At 36.3% G+C, this 16215-nt stretch overlaps 1 protein-coding gene across 4 annotated transcripts in view; it reads left to right on the top strand.

Moving 5' to 3' along the window:
* ULK4 (unc-51 like kinase 4) overlaps positions 1-16215 on the top strand; it is a 539805-nt gene that overhangs the window by 115763 nt on the left and 407827 nt on the right. For all 4 annotated transcript variants that reach the window (XM_059939363.1, XM_059939366.1, XM_059939365.1 and 1 more), the window contains one exon: positions 1229-1411. In XM_059939363.1, the coding sequence (XP_059795346.1) occupies positions 1229-1411 (183 nt within the window). The remainder of the gene's footprint in view (positions 1-1228; positions 1412-16215) is intronic.

Genomic DNA, 16215 nt, shown 5'->3' on the forward strand with positions numbered 1-16215 from the left:
TTTTTCACAGAATTAGAACAAATAATCCTAAAATTCGTGTGGAACCACAAAAGATCCCTAATTGCCAAAGCAATCTTGAGAAAAAGGAATGAAGCTGGTGGTACCACCCTCCCAGGCTTCAGACTATACTACAAAGCTACAGTAATCAAAACAGTATGGTACTGGCACAAAAAACAGACACATAGATCAATGGAACAGAATAGAGAGCCTGGAAATAAACCTATGCACCTATGGTCAATCAACCTGCGACAAAGGAGGTAAGAATATACAATGGGGAAAAGACAATCTCTTCAGTAGATGGGTCATCATTTTCCCTTCTTTACTACTCTCTCTGTCTGTCCTTCACCTGAGAGATGCATCAGACAAATTTCCCTTCCGAGAACCTGCTCTGCTCTTCGTGTCTCCATGTGAATACTTGTCCTCTCTCTCTGGCTAGAATTTTCTTTACTTACGTTTTCACCTTACTTTCCCACTCACCTTCAAAAGCCGACTCAATTATCATTTTCCTTATGTAGCTTTTGTTGACTTGCTTTTCCTGCCTTTCCAAGCATAATTGAGCCCATTTCTATTGCAACACATTAAATTCTATTAGTTTATTAATTTGAAGTTTCATTTTTGATAGTCTATGAGCAATTGAGTAGCTCAGGGGTCTGATTACCTTGGTTTGAATTCTAGCTTTGCCATTTACTAGCTATATGCCTTTGAGCAAGTTACTTAAATATTCTGTGCCTTAGTTTTATCACCTATAAAATGGGGTTAATAATAATACCTTTCATATATGTTATTTGGAAGGATTAAATGAGGTAGTCTTCAGATATTCTCAGATCATGTTTTTTGCATACTAAACAATAAACAAATACTTACTTTTATGACTATTTTTTCAACCCTGAGCTTAGTTTCTGCACAAAGAAGGCTTATCTTAATGTTTTTTATTAAAGTTTTTCTGTGTAGACTCATGAATTATTTTATCGTTTTAGTTAACTCATAATGCATATGATCATTGTAAGAGTTTCTCATGTTTTACAGCAACTTAAGTATTTATTGGTAGCTGGATTATTGTTTTAATTTTACATGTGTTGAAATTGTCCAAATTTCTTATGCCAAGGTAAGTAATGAAGGAGCAAGGGAAACACCTTCTACTCCTTTCCACAGAAGTATTTGTTCTCTTTCAGGGGACTGGTTCATGGGCTTGGAGTAGTCTGATGGATCTGTTCTCCTGTCCCTGCAGGCCTTGTGTAGAATCACTCGCCATTCTCCTACTGCCTTCCAGAATGTTATTGAGAAGGTGGGACTGACCTCAGTAATAAACTCCCTGGCCTCTGCCGTCTGCAGAGTCCAGCAGTACTTGTTGACCTTATTCAGTGCTATGCTGTCCTGTGGGATTCATCTTCAGAGGCTAATCCAAGAAAAGGTTTGACCTATTATTCTACTTTAAAAATTGTTGTGTTCTCCTACAGTTTTAGTGGCTCAATAAGCAATGTATCTCTGTAGAATTTATTTTTCATCTCAAGGGGCCTTTTGAACTTTGCCAAACCTCTGTACCACAAGCCATTCATCTGAAGATGTTATAAGAGTCTTTTAGTGATTAAAATAGAAATCTGGTAAATGGCTCTGCCCGCTTGTCCCATTTTAGTAATGAAAAGTTAGAAAATTTATGAGTCCTTCCTACATGCTAATATTTCTTATGCCTCCTTGTCCTCAGCCCTTATCTCTTTTCCCATATCCCTTGCCTGCCTTAAGGAGGGGTCCCTTTATATTCTCTGCTTACCCTGACTCATTTTCATTCCTTTCCTTGTCCTAATACCCTTCCAGTACACATAACCTTCAGAGCTCCCTTTCTCTTGTTTTTAACTTAGTCTCCTGCCAATTCTTTGATATTCCTTTATTTTATGGAGTATAGAGTTTGTAAGTATTCAGTTCGTATCAGAAAACTACATAGTTACAAAGAAGTCTCTGTAGTAGCTTTCCTCAAAGTGTCTTCTCTAGCGCCTGCTAAGGAGTGATCCCTGGACCAGAAACATTGCATCACCTGGGAGCATGTTGGATACGCAGACCCTCAGGCCCCACCCATACCTGCTGAATCAGAATTGACATTTTAATGAGGTCTCTCGAGGATTTGTTGGAACTTTATGGTTGGAGAAGCCCTGCCCTTGAACATTAGTGTTCAGTGAGGTGTTAACAGGTGAAAAAAGTGGACCATGGTTATATACACATTTGGAAAGCAATGAGTCAGACATATTTCCAACTGTACAACCTTTTCCAGTTTTTCGTGTGCTCATGTGTATTATGAATCTTCATGAGGGTAATGTAGTATGCAGTATTCTTTATACTTATTGGGCCAATTACCCTTTTTCTGAGGGGAGAAAACTGTCAAATTGGAGTTTTGTACAACATGGTGAAGGTAACACTGCTAGGAAGTGTGGAATGGGGCCACTTAAATATTGTGTTTGCCATGTTTCTCCTGCATGAAATGCAACACGTTAAATTTGTTTTTTTATAAAACTAAAAATTTCAGTAATTAATAATTGTCAGGCTTACATAGTAAACTTGATCTTGAAAGTCAAAATAGAAAGCAATCCACTTTTTGCCTTTAATTAATCTGATTTAATTCTGTGAAGAAATTTGAGCCTCAGAGAAAGTATAGTTTGTGTATCTAATTTTTTGCTATTAAATTTTCCAAGTCATTGTATTAGAAAAAGTACCACTTGAGTAGTTTTGCTGTGTAAATTGTGGTAAGAGAGGCTGAGAGTTTTATTTTTCTTGGATTTATTGAGTTTAAGATATTTCACAAAGGTAGTAAAATAATATGCACTAATTAATATGATTTTGTAATTGTTTTATAATGTTTAATATTCCATGTATCTTAAATAAATGATTGAATAATTACATGTATTAAATGAGAAATAATCTTTTGATTTTAACTGATACCGGCACTTAAACATTTTTTTTAAGTTGTGGCAAAAAACATAAAATTTATCGTTAACCATTCTTAAGTGTACAGTTAGGAGTGTTAAGTAGATTCAGATTGTTGTGAAACAGAGCTCCAGAACTCTGTCAACTTGTTAAACAGAAGCTCTATATCCATTGTATATTTTGGGTGTTATGTTTTAAGACTCTGAATTTTATTTAAATCTTCTGTTTTAGTAGGCCTCCTCTGACACTGAACTGGCCGAGGAAGGATGGTGATGCTTTGTTCCTTCCAGGTTGGGGTGAAAGTCCAGGTTCCCCTGTGAACTTCTGTTGACACCCCAGGGGTGTGGTAGAGCCCCTCCTTACTGCTGGGCAAGGGTGGGAACCCAGGCTTTCCACTAGGCTTCTTCTGATGCCCCCCTGGCTGGTAGGAGGAAGGACTCCTCATTATTCCTCCACTGGCACTGGTTGGGTAGGGGTGGGCGCCCCATTCCTGGTGGAAGGTGGTAAAGGTGAAGCCTTCCCACTTGCCTCCTCTAATGCCATCCCAGCAGAAAGAAGGAGGGGAACATCATTACTGCTATAAATGGGTGGAGGTCCAGGCGTCCCATCAGTATCTCTACTGATACCGTGGTTGGGGCCAGGGGGCCTTGTTATTGCTAGGTTGGGATGAAAGTCCCAGCTCTCTCTTGATCCTTTCTGTTTCCCTGGCAGGGAAGAGTGTTGGGGTGCCTTGTTATGGCCATGTGAGGGTAGGAGGCTAGTCTCTCCTCTTGCCCTTTGCTGAAGGGGACCATCGTCTTTCCATGGTGTTTGGCTAGAGTAGAGTAGCTATTGTCTTAATGTTTTTGGTCTTTCCACGCTGCCCCTTTCCTGATCCTTTGGCTTGAGAGAGCTGATTTTTCCTGTGTATTTGTGTGTGTGTGCTGTTTGGCTCCTGGATTATCCAGCACCCAATCTGGGATGTATGAGACCGAGAGAAAACCCAGCAAACTCATTGATATATTGATCCTCAGGTGCTGAGGCCTCTAACCATTCTGCATCTTTTCTGTCTTGTCCTATAATCTTTAAAATGTATCTATGGCCACTCAGTAATATACAGTGAATTGTCATTTAAAAGGTAAGGTTCTGTTGTTTTAAATTAAAACAATTTACCATTATAGCGAACATTTATTATAGGCCAGACACTTAGTGACTTATAACCCTGGGTTATTCTCAAATGAGACAGTGTGTTGAGCGATTTTGTCAAGTTCATGGAGTTTATAAATGCTAAAGCTGATGCTCAGGCCAGGCAATAAACAAGGAAACAGAATAATTTCAGATAGTGTTAGTGCCCCGAAGAGCATTACACAGGATGATGTTGATAGAGTGTCTTGCAAGGGGAAGTGTGCAGGGAGTGGAGCCAAACACCATTTGCTGGGAGGGAAGTCAGGGAGGGCCTCTCTGAGGAGGTGTTGTTCCAGCTGAGCCCTCAGTGAGAGGGAGTGTGTGTGTGAACCTCTGCAGGAAGAACTTTGTAGTTCAGCTTCCCTGAGGTGTGGGGGGTCATGGGGAGACCCAGGAGGAGAAGGAAGGCCAGCAGTGCTGAACGCAGTGAGCAGTGAGGAGGGGACATAGAAAGAGGCTGGGCGGTGGAAGAAGACCCGGCTCATGTACGGCTGTGATACTGGCCTTCCTTAGGGGTTTCGACACAATGGCCATTGTTTTATCTTTACTTAAAGAAAAGTACAAATATTTGTATATAGGTGTGTGTTTTAGGGGCAGGTTTACCAATCTTAGTATTGCTAATTGTGTTTTTTTCAAGTGCTTGCTTGTTAATGGTCTGGAATGAGTGGAAGAGGAAGGAACCCAGGAACAAATACCAGGCTTACTGCTTCCTGCTGGACAGGGAGAAAGAACTGCACCTGTTCTTTTTGGGGGATTGATGCCTCCATATGGTGATATTTTTTTGTTGTTGAAATTCAGTCCCCAAAAGAGGTCCATGCCATTCCTTTTAAATAAGAGAAATTACTATTTACTGCAGAAAATTTAGAAGAACCTAAAGAAGAAAACAAAATCGACTGTAATCTCACTACCTAGAGCTAATTACCGTTGCCATGTGGGTTTATCTCTTCTTAGTCTTTGGTCCATATGTCTATGAATTTTATGCATACATTTATAAAATTATGATAAAAATGTGTCGATTTATCATTTTCATGAATATGTCATTAAATATACCGTAAGAACATTTAAAAAATTACTATATAATTTTTCATTTTGTGCCACTATGGTAATTTAACCCTTCTCCCACTGTTGACCTGTTTGCCTCTGACTGTTTGGTTTGCACTCACTCTGATGCAGTGAGCATCCTGTTTACATACAACTTTGTGTCTGCTGCTTGCAGATTACCACAGGTGTTATGCACACTTAGAAGGCTGTGCATAAACAATGCTAAATTGTTCTCTAGAAAGGTAGATGATGAGAGTACCATTTACTTGTGATGGTGTGAAAAGTGTTCACAGCCATGGTGACAAGGGAACTCTCTTGAGTTACAAATCATGTGTTCCGCATATTCAAGTAAATAGGAAAATTGGGCAAAACAAAAAGTGACAAACTGTTTTTCCACCCTGTTTTCAAGAAAGAAAAAACAAATGAAACTCTTAATAGGATACTTTCTGAACCCGTGGTAGATGGTGCTTTGTAAGTAATTCTTGCATCGTCACTAGATGTAGGGAATTGATAACCTTTTCACCATTCAGATACTTGAATGACTCTCAGCAAGAAGCTTCTGGAAGGCCTGACCAGGCATAAGAGAAAACCTTGTAAGTTAGGTGTGAGTTTATTTACTAATCTTTGCCCTGTAAAGTGATTTAAAAAAAAAATTCCTGGTTTACTTTGTAGTTTTATTTTTCTGATTCTTCCAAGCTCTTAATGTGTCCTACAAATATTCGATCTTGAAGATCTGGGGCTGGAGGAGTTTGGGAGTGCATAAAGGTGTTTGCTGCTGTTTTACTAGGAAGACAGGTATTGGATGAGGTCATTGCAATTTCCCTTAATTATAATATCTAGAAACTTAAAGTAGCTAATGCCATTTTAATTTATTTTTATCAGATTATGTTTATAACTTTTATGAATTTTAGTTTAGTATTGAAAATCCAGAATATTTGAGATATAGAATACAGAAGACTAAAATAAACTGCTTAACCATCCTAGAATAATCTCTTCAAAAATTTTGATATATATCTTTCAAATTCATATTTATTGTGCATATATGTGTACACATACACAGACATTCACGAATTTCCTTCTCCCTGCTGCCACATATACATGCTATTAGAATCTTTTTACAGTAATTGGATCAGTTGTATACTATTTGTTCATATTTTTCCTATTCAGTGATGTTGGGAATGTGTGTCTAACTCAGTATAACTCTTCAATATTGTTTTTAAAGTGTTATGACGTTCCATCATGTGAAGGTATCCCAATGCATTCCAGCAGTTCACTACTGCACATTTTAAAATTTCCTTTTTTTTTTGCCAGGGAGAACATTCTTATGGCTAAATCCTTTCACATGGACATCTGTAGTTATTCCTTTAGGATAAAATTTTAAGTAAAATTAAGCACTATCTTAGCTGCTCCTCCCAGAGTCTCTCATCAAGGATTTTATATTCAGCATCTTGGGTGTTCTGTTACAGAGACCACAGGTAGATGTATGAACATGGAAGAGATCAGTTCCCATGAGCTCTTCCTGAGGAATCTGTCAGAGAATGAGCTTTAGACAACCAAGAAATGTTTGAATAAGTTAAGAAGACCAAGTAATGTGGGACTTCCCTGGTGGCGCAGTGATTAAGAATCCACCTGCCAATGCAGGGGACACGGGTTCGACCCCTGGTCTGGGAAGATCCCACATGCTGCGGAGCAACTAAGCCCGTGCGCCACAACTACTGAGCCTGTGCTCTAGAGCCCGCGAGCCACAACTACTGAGCCCGCGAGCCGCAACTACTGAAGCCTGTACACCTAGAGCCCGAGCTCTGCAACAAGAGAAGCCACTACAATGAGAAGCCCACGCACCGCAACGAAGAGTAGCCCCCGATCGCTGCAACTAGAGAAAGCCGTGCAGCAACGAAGACCCAATGCAACCAAAAATAAATACATAAATAAAAATAAAATTAAAATAAAAATTAAAAACAAACAAAACAACCCAGTGCCCAATTCTTGATGTTAGACAATTGAAAATATATAAAACCCCGGGAACCCTACTCTGCTATATTTCAATTAATTGAGCGTAGTATACTCACATCAACTTGTTTACAAGTTACATGGATTCAAACATCTGCCTCAGTTATTTTTTTTTTTTTTTGAGGTATGTGACCTTGAATGTACTTTGTAACTGCATAATCAGTGATGCATACATTGCACTTCATATGCTTTGGGGTCACTTAACAATTTAAACATTACTTTTTAAAGTCATACCGTGTTTCACAGGTGGGTTTGTTCATGCTCGTTGGTAAGATGATTTCCTTCTGGGTGTTACTGACTACGGATACTGCCTTTCTAATTTTTGTCTTACTTGCTAATTTTGACAGGAGCTGCTGTCCATTTTTATTTTAGCAGTCTAGTTTGACTGAAGCTGTTGCTTCAGGTTTCATGTTTTGACCAAGTAGCACAACAGTGATTAATAGTAAGCCAGAAGGTGCAGATTGCTTATGTTGTTTGGAAGTACTATGGAAGATCACTATGAAATTTCATGCATATAAAACTTTGAAAAATTTGAAAGCTAAGTCAGCTCAGGTTTTTTTTCCTCACAAAATCACTAGTCATCCTGACTCAATGGTTGCTAATTTAAAATATGGTAATTAGTTTATGCATATTAATAACATGACTTTGTATTGACATTTTTTTGTCTACGTTAATAAATGTGTTCTATAAGAAACATTTTACTGTACTCTGATGCTTTTGCAAATATGTTCCTATAAAAGGGTTTCATCTTCAAGAAATTCATGGAAAAGACTCTGACAAGTACAGGTTTCTGGTAACTGACTATACTGCTGAACTGAATGAATAAGCATTTTCAGAACTCTAATGAAAAACTGATGAACTCATAAAAGTGCTAACAAAAGATCAAGATGAAAAAAAAATTAATTACATGGGACTGAGTGAACTGATGAGGATGAGTATAATTTTTGTGACTTTCTGTTTGAATTAAAAAAAAAAATCCCACAAGGACTCAGAGGCAAAGAATATACAAATCAATTTTCACTGCAAAGTAAAGGAGCTGTTACAGTGGAGGATTACTGGACTGAATGTCAATATTATGACATAGTATGAGTGTGTTTCAGGTTTGGTAATTGCAATCATTGTTGCTTTTGTTGTGGTCATCCATGTACAATGCTTGGTGTCAGTCTATTTATCTCTTGTAAAAATAAAATACAGTGTGTGTGTGTGAAAAAAAACACAAACATTTTACTAAGCTACTTGGCTAAACTTCTTTAAGGAAAGTGTAAACCAAAAACAATTTTAGATTTAATCAGTACATTTTTCACTTCCATCAACATTAAATGGGAAAATCGTGTCAGTGTATTATCCACATGATTTCTCTTTTTTTTTTTTTTTGAGGCTATTATCATTTGATGGCCAGGCTGTGCTCATTGATTTTCACCTGTGACAGTTGATTGAAACAGATCAGTTTTACCTCTTGAGAAATAAATAAATAACTTGGACATTCTCTACATCGTCATTATTTTTTATTTATCTCATAATTTTGCCCTTATGATATGTACTGGAGGGGTTTTTATCCTTTTGCTTACTTTTGATCAAGATATCATTTTCTTTATGATGGAAGCTTCATATATTTCGACCAGTTCCTCACATTGTGAACGTTTCATCACACCATCTTTACATTACGTATGTATGTCCATTCTGAAATCACTGCCAAGAACCATTTGAATGTTGGACATGAACTCGTTGTTCTGTGATTTGGGCTGTAGACCTAAACAGCTTCTGCTTTTTTTTTTTCTTCTCCACGTGTAAAATTTAGTTATGTTGAGCCAAATGGCAAGATGAATTTAAATCAAAGCTGAATACATAGTGGATTGCAAACTGAAGTGACCCGAGGTCATTTTTGGTTCTCTAAAGTAGCTTTGATTATTCATCCTTGGCACTAGTCTTTGCCTGCAGCCTGTAATCTTCCTTCCTCAGTGTTGTAAGATTAATACTGTTCTGGAGGTCTGGTGCATGTTGCTTAAGATTAAATATGGTGCCCTGGGCAGTTAGTTTTAGGGAGTCAGTCAGTACTGTTCATTTAGTTTTTCTGAAATGACTAAATGAGAATTTATTTAGGGCACAAGATGCTTGTAGGTTTAGATCCAAATTTAGAGTCTGTAATATATTGTATCTTCTAAGGGACTTGGAATTACTATGTTAGAAACAAATCTTGTATGCAGTTTCTTTTATCTTCAGGTGTTTGCTGCAGTTTGTCTAGTTTGTTTCACTCAAAATAATAGGCATTATTTTAGTTTTGCCAGATTGTTAGTAATGGCTGCGTAACACTCCATCAATAAGAAATACAGTAGACCTTATCATCACTTCTTAGTGACATATCTGTGTTTTTAAAATTATGCCCGTTGCTGTACGAAACTTTTGTTGCACCTGGAAAATTTTCCTCTTTCGTCATATGCTTAAGCTATATTTCACTTATCTCTTGCTGTGTAACTACTTCAAAATGTAGTGGCTTAAACAAGAGCAGTAATTTATTTTGCTCACCAATCTGTAATTTGGGCAAGATTGGGAAAGATTGAGTGGGAGCTGGAGAATAAACTTTCCAGAAGGCTCACTCAGATGACTGGAAAGTTGGTGCTCCCTGTTCCCTGGGAACCCTACTGGGCTGTGGGCTGGGAGCCTCAGTTGCTTTCCACGTGGGCCCCTAAAGGCTGCTTGGGCTTCCTCACAGCATAGTGGCTGGGTTCCAAGAGAGAGTGTCCTAAGAGAACCAGGCAGAAGCCGCATGGCCTTTCAAAGCTGGCTTTGGAAATCATGTAGTGTTACTTCTGTGACTTCCCTTTCCTACTCCACCTGCCCTCCCCACATGCATCATTAGTGTTTGTAATGAAAGAAGGTAAAACGGGATATGGGTAGATGCAATCTTTGCTACAATTATGATTTAACAAATTCCCTATTTTGGGATGTTAAGGTGGTTTCTATTTTTGTTTGTCTTATAAACAGTACTACCATGAACATTCTTCTTCTCAGAGCTCTTTTGTTCATCACTTGGTTAGGCTAAAATTCTTGAGATAGAACAACTGTGTCAGAAGAAAATAACATTTTTAAGGTTTTGGAGAAGTAACAACTCACTTTGCTACCAGCTAGAGGAAATGTTGAACACTTACTCTCATATGAACTATATTTGAGATTTATCCATTTACCCATGAGCATGCCAGCTCATCTTTGCTAGTCTGCTTCATTTTAAAACAGATTCTTATTCTTCCTAAATTTGCATTTCTTTGCCTACCAGTGAGGGTACATGATTTATTTGCTTGTAGGCAGTTTAGAATCCTTTGATTAGTCGTTTGCTTATTTCTGTAATTTTTTACACTAGAGTGTTCATAAAAGTTATATTGGTAAAAGTTATTTATACCTAAAGATATCGATTCTTTGTAAAAAGTTTCAAATATTTCAAATACTCTTTCCAAGGTTGCGTATCTATTTTGACAGATACATAGTATCATAAGTTTGTTTTCCCCTGTTATTTAAAATTTTCACAACCTGTTGAGAGTCTTTCTAGTAAAGGTAGTAAAGTAAGGATATCATTAGATGAAGTCTGTCCTTTATCTTTTTTATTTGTTGAAGTCTTAAATATACTTGTGAATGTTTTGCTCTTTCTTTTGTTTTATTTGTATTTCCATACAAATTTCAAAAATGGAATTCTTGCGGCTTTATGCTTTATGATATTTTCTAGTATCTAGTTGGACAAAAAGGTGTTTCTTCAGTCATTATATCAAGCCTATGAAATGTGTGTGTGTAATCATCTCCGACATGCTATTCTGTCAAACACTGTGGCACTCGCACTCAGGTTTCTTGGCTCCAGATTACAAGTTCTTTACCACTATATTAAGCTGCTGCTTCATTTTTTCCAGCGTTTTCTTATCGCTCCAGAACAATCTATAGTTTTCTTTGTGTAAAGCATACATTTCTCTTTTAAGTTCTTTCTTAAATTGTTCTGTATTTTTGTCATTCTTAATCAGAACACATATTTATGTGTTTACAGAAAGACACATATAAGAATGTCCATAACAGCTTTACTCTTTGTGGTTCCAAACTCCAAACAACCCAAATGTCCAAGAGTAAAATGGGTATATACATTTTCTGTGTTCACACCATGGAATATTATACAGCAATAAAACATGAACTACTTCTATACATAACATAGCTGACTTTCACACCATTAAATTGAGGTTAGGCAATGGTAATTTTTCTTTTTGTGTATCTTTGCTGTCTCCCCTTTTTCTTGATTAATTTAGTGAGTGCTTTATCTATTTTGTTGATATTTTTCAAAGGCAGCATTTTGATTTATCATTTCCCTTTTTTTCCTTTTACCTTGTTAGTTTCTGCTTGCATATTTATTTTCTCCCTTTGCTTCATTTTGCTTTACCTTGTTCTTTTTTCAGCCTTTTGTGTTGGGAATTTAGTTCACACACTTCTTTGATTTTAATTTACAAATGTATTTGCAGGTCACGTTTTCTTCTGATGACTGCTTTAATTGTATCCTATAGATTCTTATATATAGTGTTTTTACTATTATTTTTTAAAATTCTGCAATTTTGGTTTGCATTTTTCCTTTACTCAAGGAGTGTTTAATAGAGTGTTTTAAAATTTTCTAGGTAGAAGGGCCTTTTGGATTATTGATTTTTTTTTATTACTTTTACAGCACTGTGATCATCACAGTTATTTTTACTTTATGGATTCTATTAAGATTTTCTTTATCACCTATTATGTAGTTACCTTAAAGGAACATTTCATATTTAAGAAAAAGGTACGTTTTCTATTATTTGAGTCTAAATTTTAATACATATCCATGATATCTAATCTTTTACTTATGTCATTTAGGTCTTCTATATCCTTACTTATTTTTGTTCTCTTGACAGTCTTGGACTGAGAGTAGTGTGGTTAAGTCTTCTATTCCTTCTTCCACGTCCTGTAGTCTTCACTTTTTAAAGGTGTTCACTGTACTATGTAAGGCATAACCTTCATTAGTGTATTCAATACTGTTGTGTATGTGTTGTGAATGGTGGCCTTTGGCATTAAAAAGTGTTGTTTGTTGTTTACTTCTTTTTGGCCTAAATTCTATCCTATATGTCAGGAAAAATCATTATGTAATTCTTTGTATATCAGGAACAAACTTTCTCCTTTCGTTTTTGCTTGAATTTGCCTGATTGTGTGTGTATATGTATTGATTTATATATAAAATTTATACAGAATGCAATTCATATTTTTTTGGAGTGTAGTTGTACGAGGATTAACACATGCATAGACTCTTGTCACCACCACAAGAAAGATACAGAACAATTCCAACATCCCAAAGAATGACCTTGTGCTGCTCCCTTTTTTAGGTAAACCATGTCCCATCCCAGTCCCTGGCATTCAGTGATGCCCATATGGTTTTACCTTTTCCAGAATGTTATATAAGTGGGATCCTATAGTATGTAATCTTTGAGACTGGTTTCTTTTACTTAACATCATGCAGTTGAGATTCCTGCGTGTTGTTGTGTGTACCATTAGTTCATTCCTTTTGATTGCTGAGTACTATTCCTTTATGTGGATATACCACAGTTTATTTATCCATGTACCTGTTCAGGGACTTAAGGATTGTTTCCAATTTTTGACTCTTATGAGTAATGTTGCTATCAACTTTTACATGTAGATTTTTCTGTGAACATAAGTTTTCATTAAGTGAAATGATATGCAGTGTCTGGGGCATATATGATAGATATGTGTTTAACTTTTTTTTTTTGGCTGCGTTGGGTCTTCGTTGCTGCACGCAGCTTTCTCTAGTTGCGGTGAGCGGGGCTACTCTTCATTGCAGTGCGTGGGCTTCTCATTGCAGTGGCTTCTCGTCACAGAGCATGGGCTCTAGGCACGCGGGCTTCAGTAGTTGTGGCACATGGGCTCAGTAGTTGTGGCTCGCGGGCTCTAGGGCTCAGTAGTTGTGGTGCACGGGCTTAGTTGCTCTGCAGCATGTGGGATCTTCCCGGACCAGTGCTCGAACCCATGTCCCCTGCATTGTCAGGTGGATTCTTAACCACTGTGCCACCAGGGAAGTCCCTGTGTTTAGCATTTTTATGAAACTGCCAAACTATTTTCCAGAATGATTGTGCCATTTCGCGTTCCCACAAGCAATGTATGTAGAATTCTAGTTCCTCCACATACTTGTCATTTTTAATTTTAGTCATTCTAATAAATGTGTTGTGGTGTCTTAATTTGTGTTACTGTAATGATTATGATATTGAACATCCTTTCATGTGTTTATTTGACATCTGTGTACATTCTTTGGTGAAACGTCTGTTTAAATATTTTGTCCTTGAAAAATACTTTTCTTAATGTTGAGTTTTGAGAGTTCTTTATATATTCTGGTAACAAATACTTTCTCCTAGTATATGGCTTATCTTTTCTTACAGTCACCTCTCCAGAGGAAACATTCTAAGTTTGATGAAGTTGGGTTCATCAATTATTTCTTTTATGGATTGCGATTTTGGTTTATATCTAAGAATTCTTCCTAACCTAAGGTCATGAAGATTTTCTCCTCTGTTTCTTTTTAAGATTTTGTGGTTTTACATTTTACATTCAGTTCTATGATCCATTTTGGGTTAGTTTTTGTATATGGTGCAAGGTATGAGTTGAAGTTTAGTTTTTTACATGTGGCTATCCAGTTGTTTATAGCAAAAACTTTTTTCCAAAATTGCCTTTGTACTTTTGTCATAAACCAATTGACTATAATATTTCTGAACTCTCTACTGTTTCCCTTAGTCTGTGTGTCTGTCATTTTGTTAATACCACAGTGTTTTGATTACTGTAGTTTTTAAGATGTCTTAAAACCATTGTGTGATTCTCCCATCTTTTATCCCCCAAAATCGTGTGCTTATGCTAGTTGCTTTGCCTTTACATATAAATTTTACAATTCGCTTGTCTGTATCTACTAAAAATCCTGCTGGGATTTTGATTGGAATTGCATTAAATCTATGAGTCAGTTTGGGGAGAATTGATATATATATTAACTATCTTGAGTCTTTTAATACATGAACAGAAAATGTCTTTTATTTATGTCTTAAAAATGTTTTTCTTACTGTTTTGTAGTTTACCGTGTACAGATTCTTGGCATATTTTTTTAGGTTTATACCTATATTTCTTTTGTTTTTGTTGTTGTAGCTATTTTTAAAAAAATTTGTTTTCCAGTTGTTCATTACGACTGGAATGTACAAATTCCAGTGTATACAAATATATCAGATCTTGCTAAAACTCACTTATTAGTTCAGAAGTTTTTTTTTTTTTTGTAGATTATTTGGGCTTTTCAATATTGTCTTGATATCTGAGACTATTTCTTCCATTCCAATCTGAATACCTTTTACTTTTCTGTCCTTATTGTACACTGCCTATGACTTTCAGAAAAATATTGAATTATGAATGATGGGATAGCCTTGCTTAATTCCCAATTTCAGGGTGGGAGGAAGCATCACATCTTTGAACATTTAGTAGTTAGTTGTAGGTTTTTTTCTAGATGTTTTTGAGATGGGAGAAGTTCCCTTCTATTCCTCGTTTGGTGAGAGATTTTATCATGAGTGGATATTGAATTTTGTCAGATGCTTTTTTGTTATCAACTGATGTGATTGTGTGGTTTTCCTTTTTTAATCTATTAATATGGTGAATTACACGGATTGATTTTCACACATCGAACCAGTCTTGAATTCCTGGGATAAATCCCACTTGAGTGTAATGTATTATACTTTTAATATATTGCTGGATTCAACTTATATTTTGTGGAGGATTTTTTGCATCTGTGTTCCTAAGGCATAGTGTCTATACTTTCTTTTCTTGTATAACTAACTGTTTTGGACCTTTTTTATGTCTATAAATGCTTGTTTAATGATACTTCCTTCTGATTGAGCTGTTATATTACAGATTACCTCTGCTTCATTTTTTTGTTTTGCTTGGGTGGAGTTGGAGACTCTTCATTGGCTGAAGTACTTTAATTCTCACTTTTTGTTGCCTTCTTAGAATAGCTTTATATGAAACTTGTGTCCTGTGTTCTGTACATTTTGAAATGTCTTAAATTATTCTGGGATAATGTTCCATGTAGAAGAGATCAGAGGTTTCAGTTGTTTCTAGGGCTCCTAGTTTTTTTTTATTTGCCTTAGTTCTTTTTGTGTTGTTGTTAGTGATATTTATATATCAAGAAATTTAGCAATTTATCCATAAAATGTGCTACAATTATCTTACCTGGTTTATGCAATTCTTTTTTGTTCATTTATAGTGTTTTATTTCCATATAGAATTTAACATTTTTGGGTATTCACATTTCTCATGCTTTTTTTCTTCCTTTCTAATACATTATTTATGAACATTTTCTCAAATCTGAGATTTTAAATATGTATAAATATGTATCTGTATCTTCCATGGCATCTTCTAGATCTTTTAATCATTTGGTGTTTATTTTTTAAATCTTAGATTTGTCTAGGGCTTATTTTCAAGTAGGACAGAACCACCACACACGACTCAGTGTATTAATTTTGGTTAGATCAACATTTAGCAAACTTTTATTACATCACTTTTTGTTTTCAGATTGCATTCAGATGCATCAGGTATTCTGTCAATTTTTTCTCCTTAAAGAGATCTCTCCTGGAGCCTTCTGACCAACTCTGTTATGAATAGGCAGCCCCTGTACCTGGTTATTGTAGCTATCACCCTGGAATCATCCTGGGATTCCCTTTGCCTCTTTCCTGTGTTCTCCTCTTCCTTGGTTTATTTCCTCATGGTGACTGTTGGGAGTATATGAGAGGAGTGGTAGTGCGATAAGTAATTTTGGAAAGGTAATAAAAAGTTAGATCATGAAGGGCCTTGTATGCTGTGATAAGGGATTTTAGCTTCTCTCAAGGGTTTTAGCAACTGCTGAGGATATTTTATAGGCGAATAATGTATTTGCTCTTATGGAAGATCAGTGTGGCTGCAACTTGTAGAATAGATGGAAGAAAGCAAAGTTAGACAAAGCCTGCTATAGTAATTCAAGAAAGATATAAGGATGCATTGAAATAGGACAATGACAGTGTGAGTGTTGTTCTCA

Source organism: Balaenoptera ricei, chromosome 11 (genome assembly GCF_028023285.1).
Source record: "Balaenoptera ricei isolate mBalRic1 chromosome 11, mBalRic1.hap2, whole genome shotgun sequence".
NCBI classification, from domain to species: Eukaryota; Metazoa; Chordata; class Mammalia; order Artiodactyla; family Balaenopteridae; genus Balaenoptera; species Balaenoptera ricei.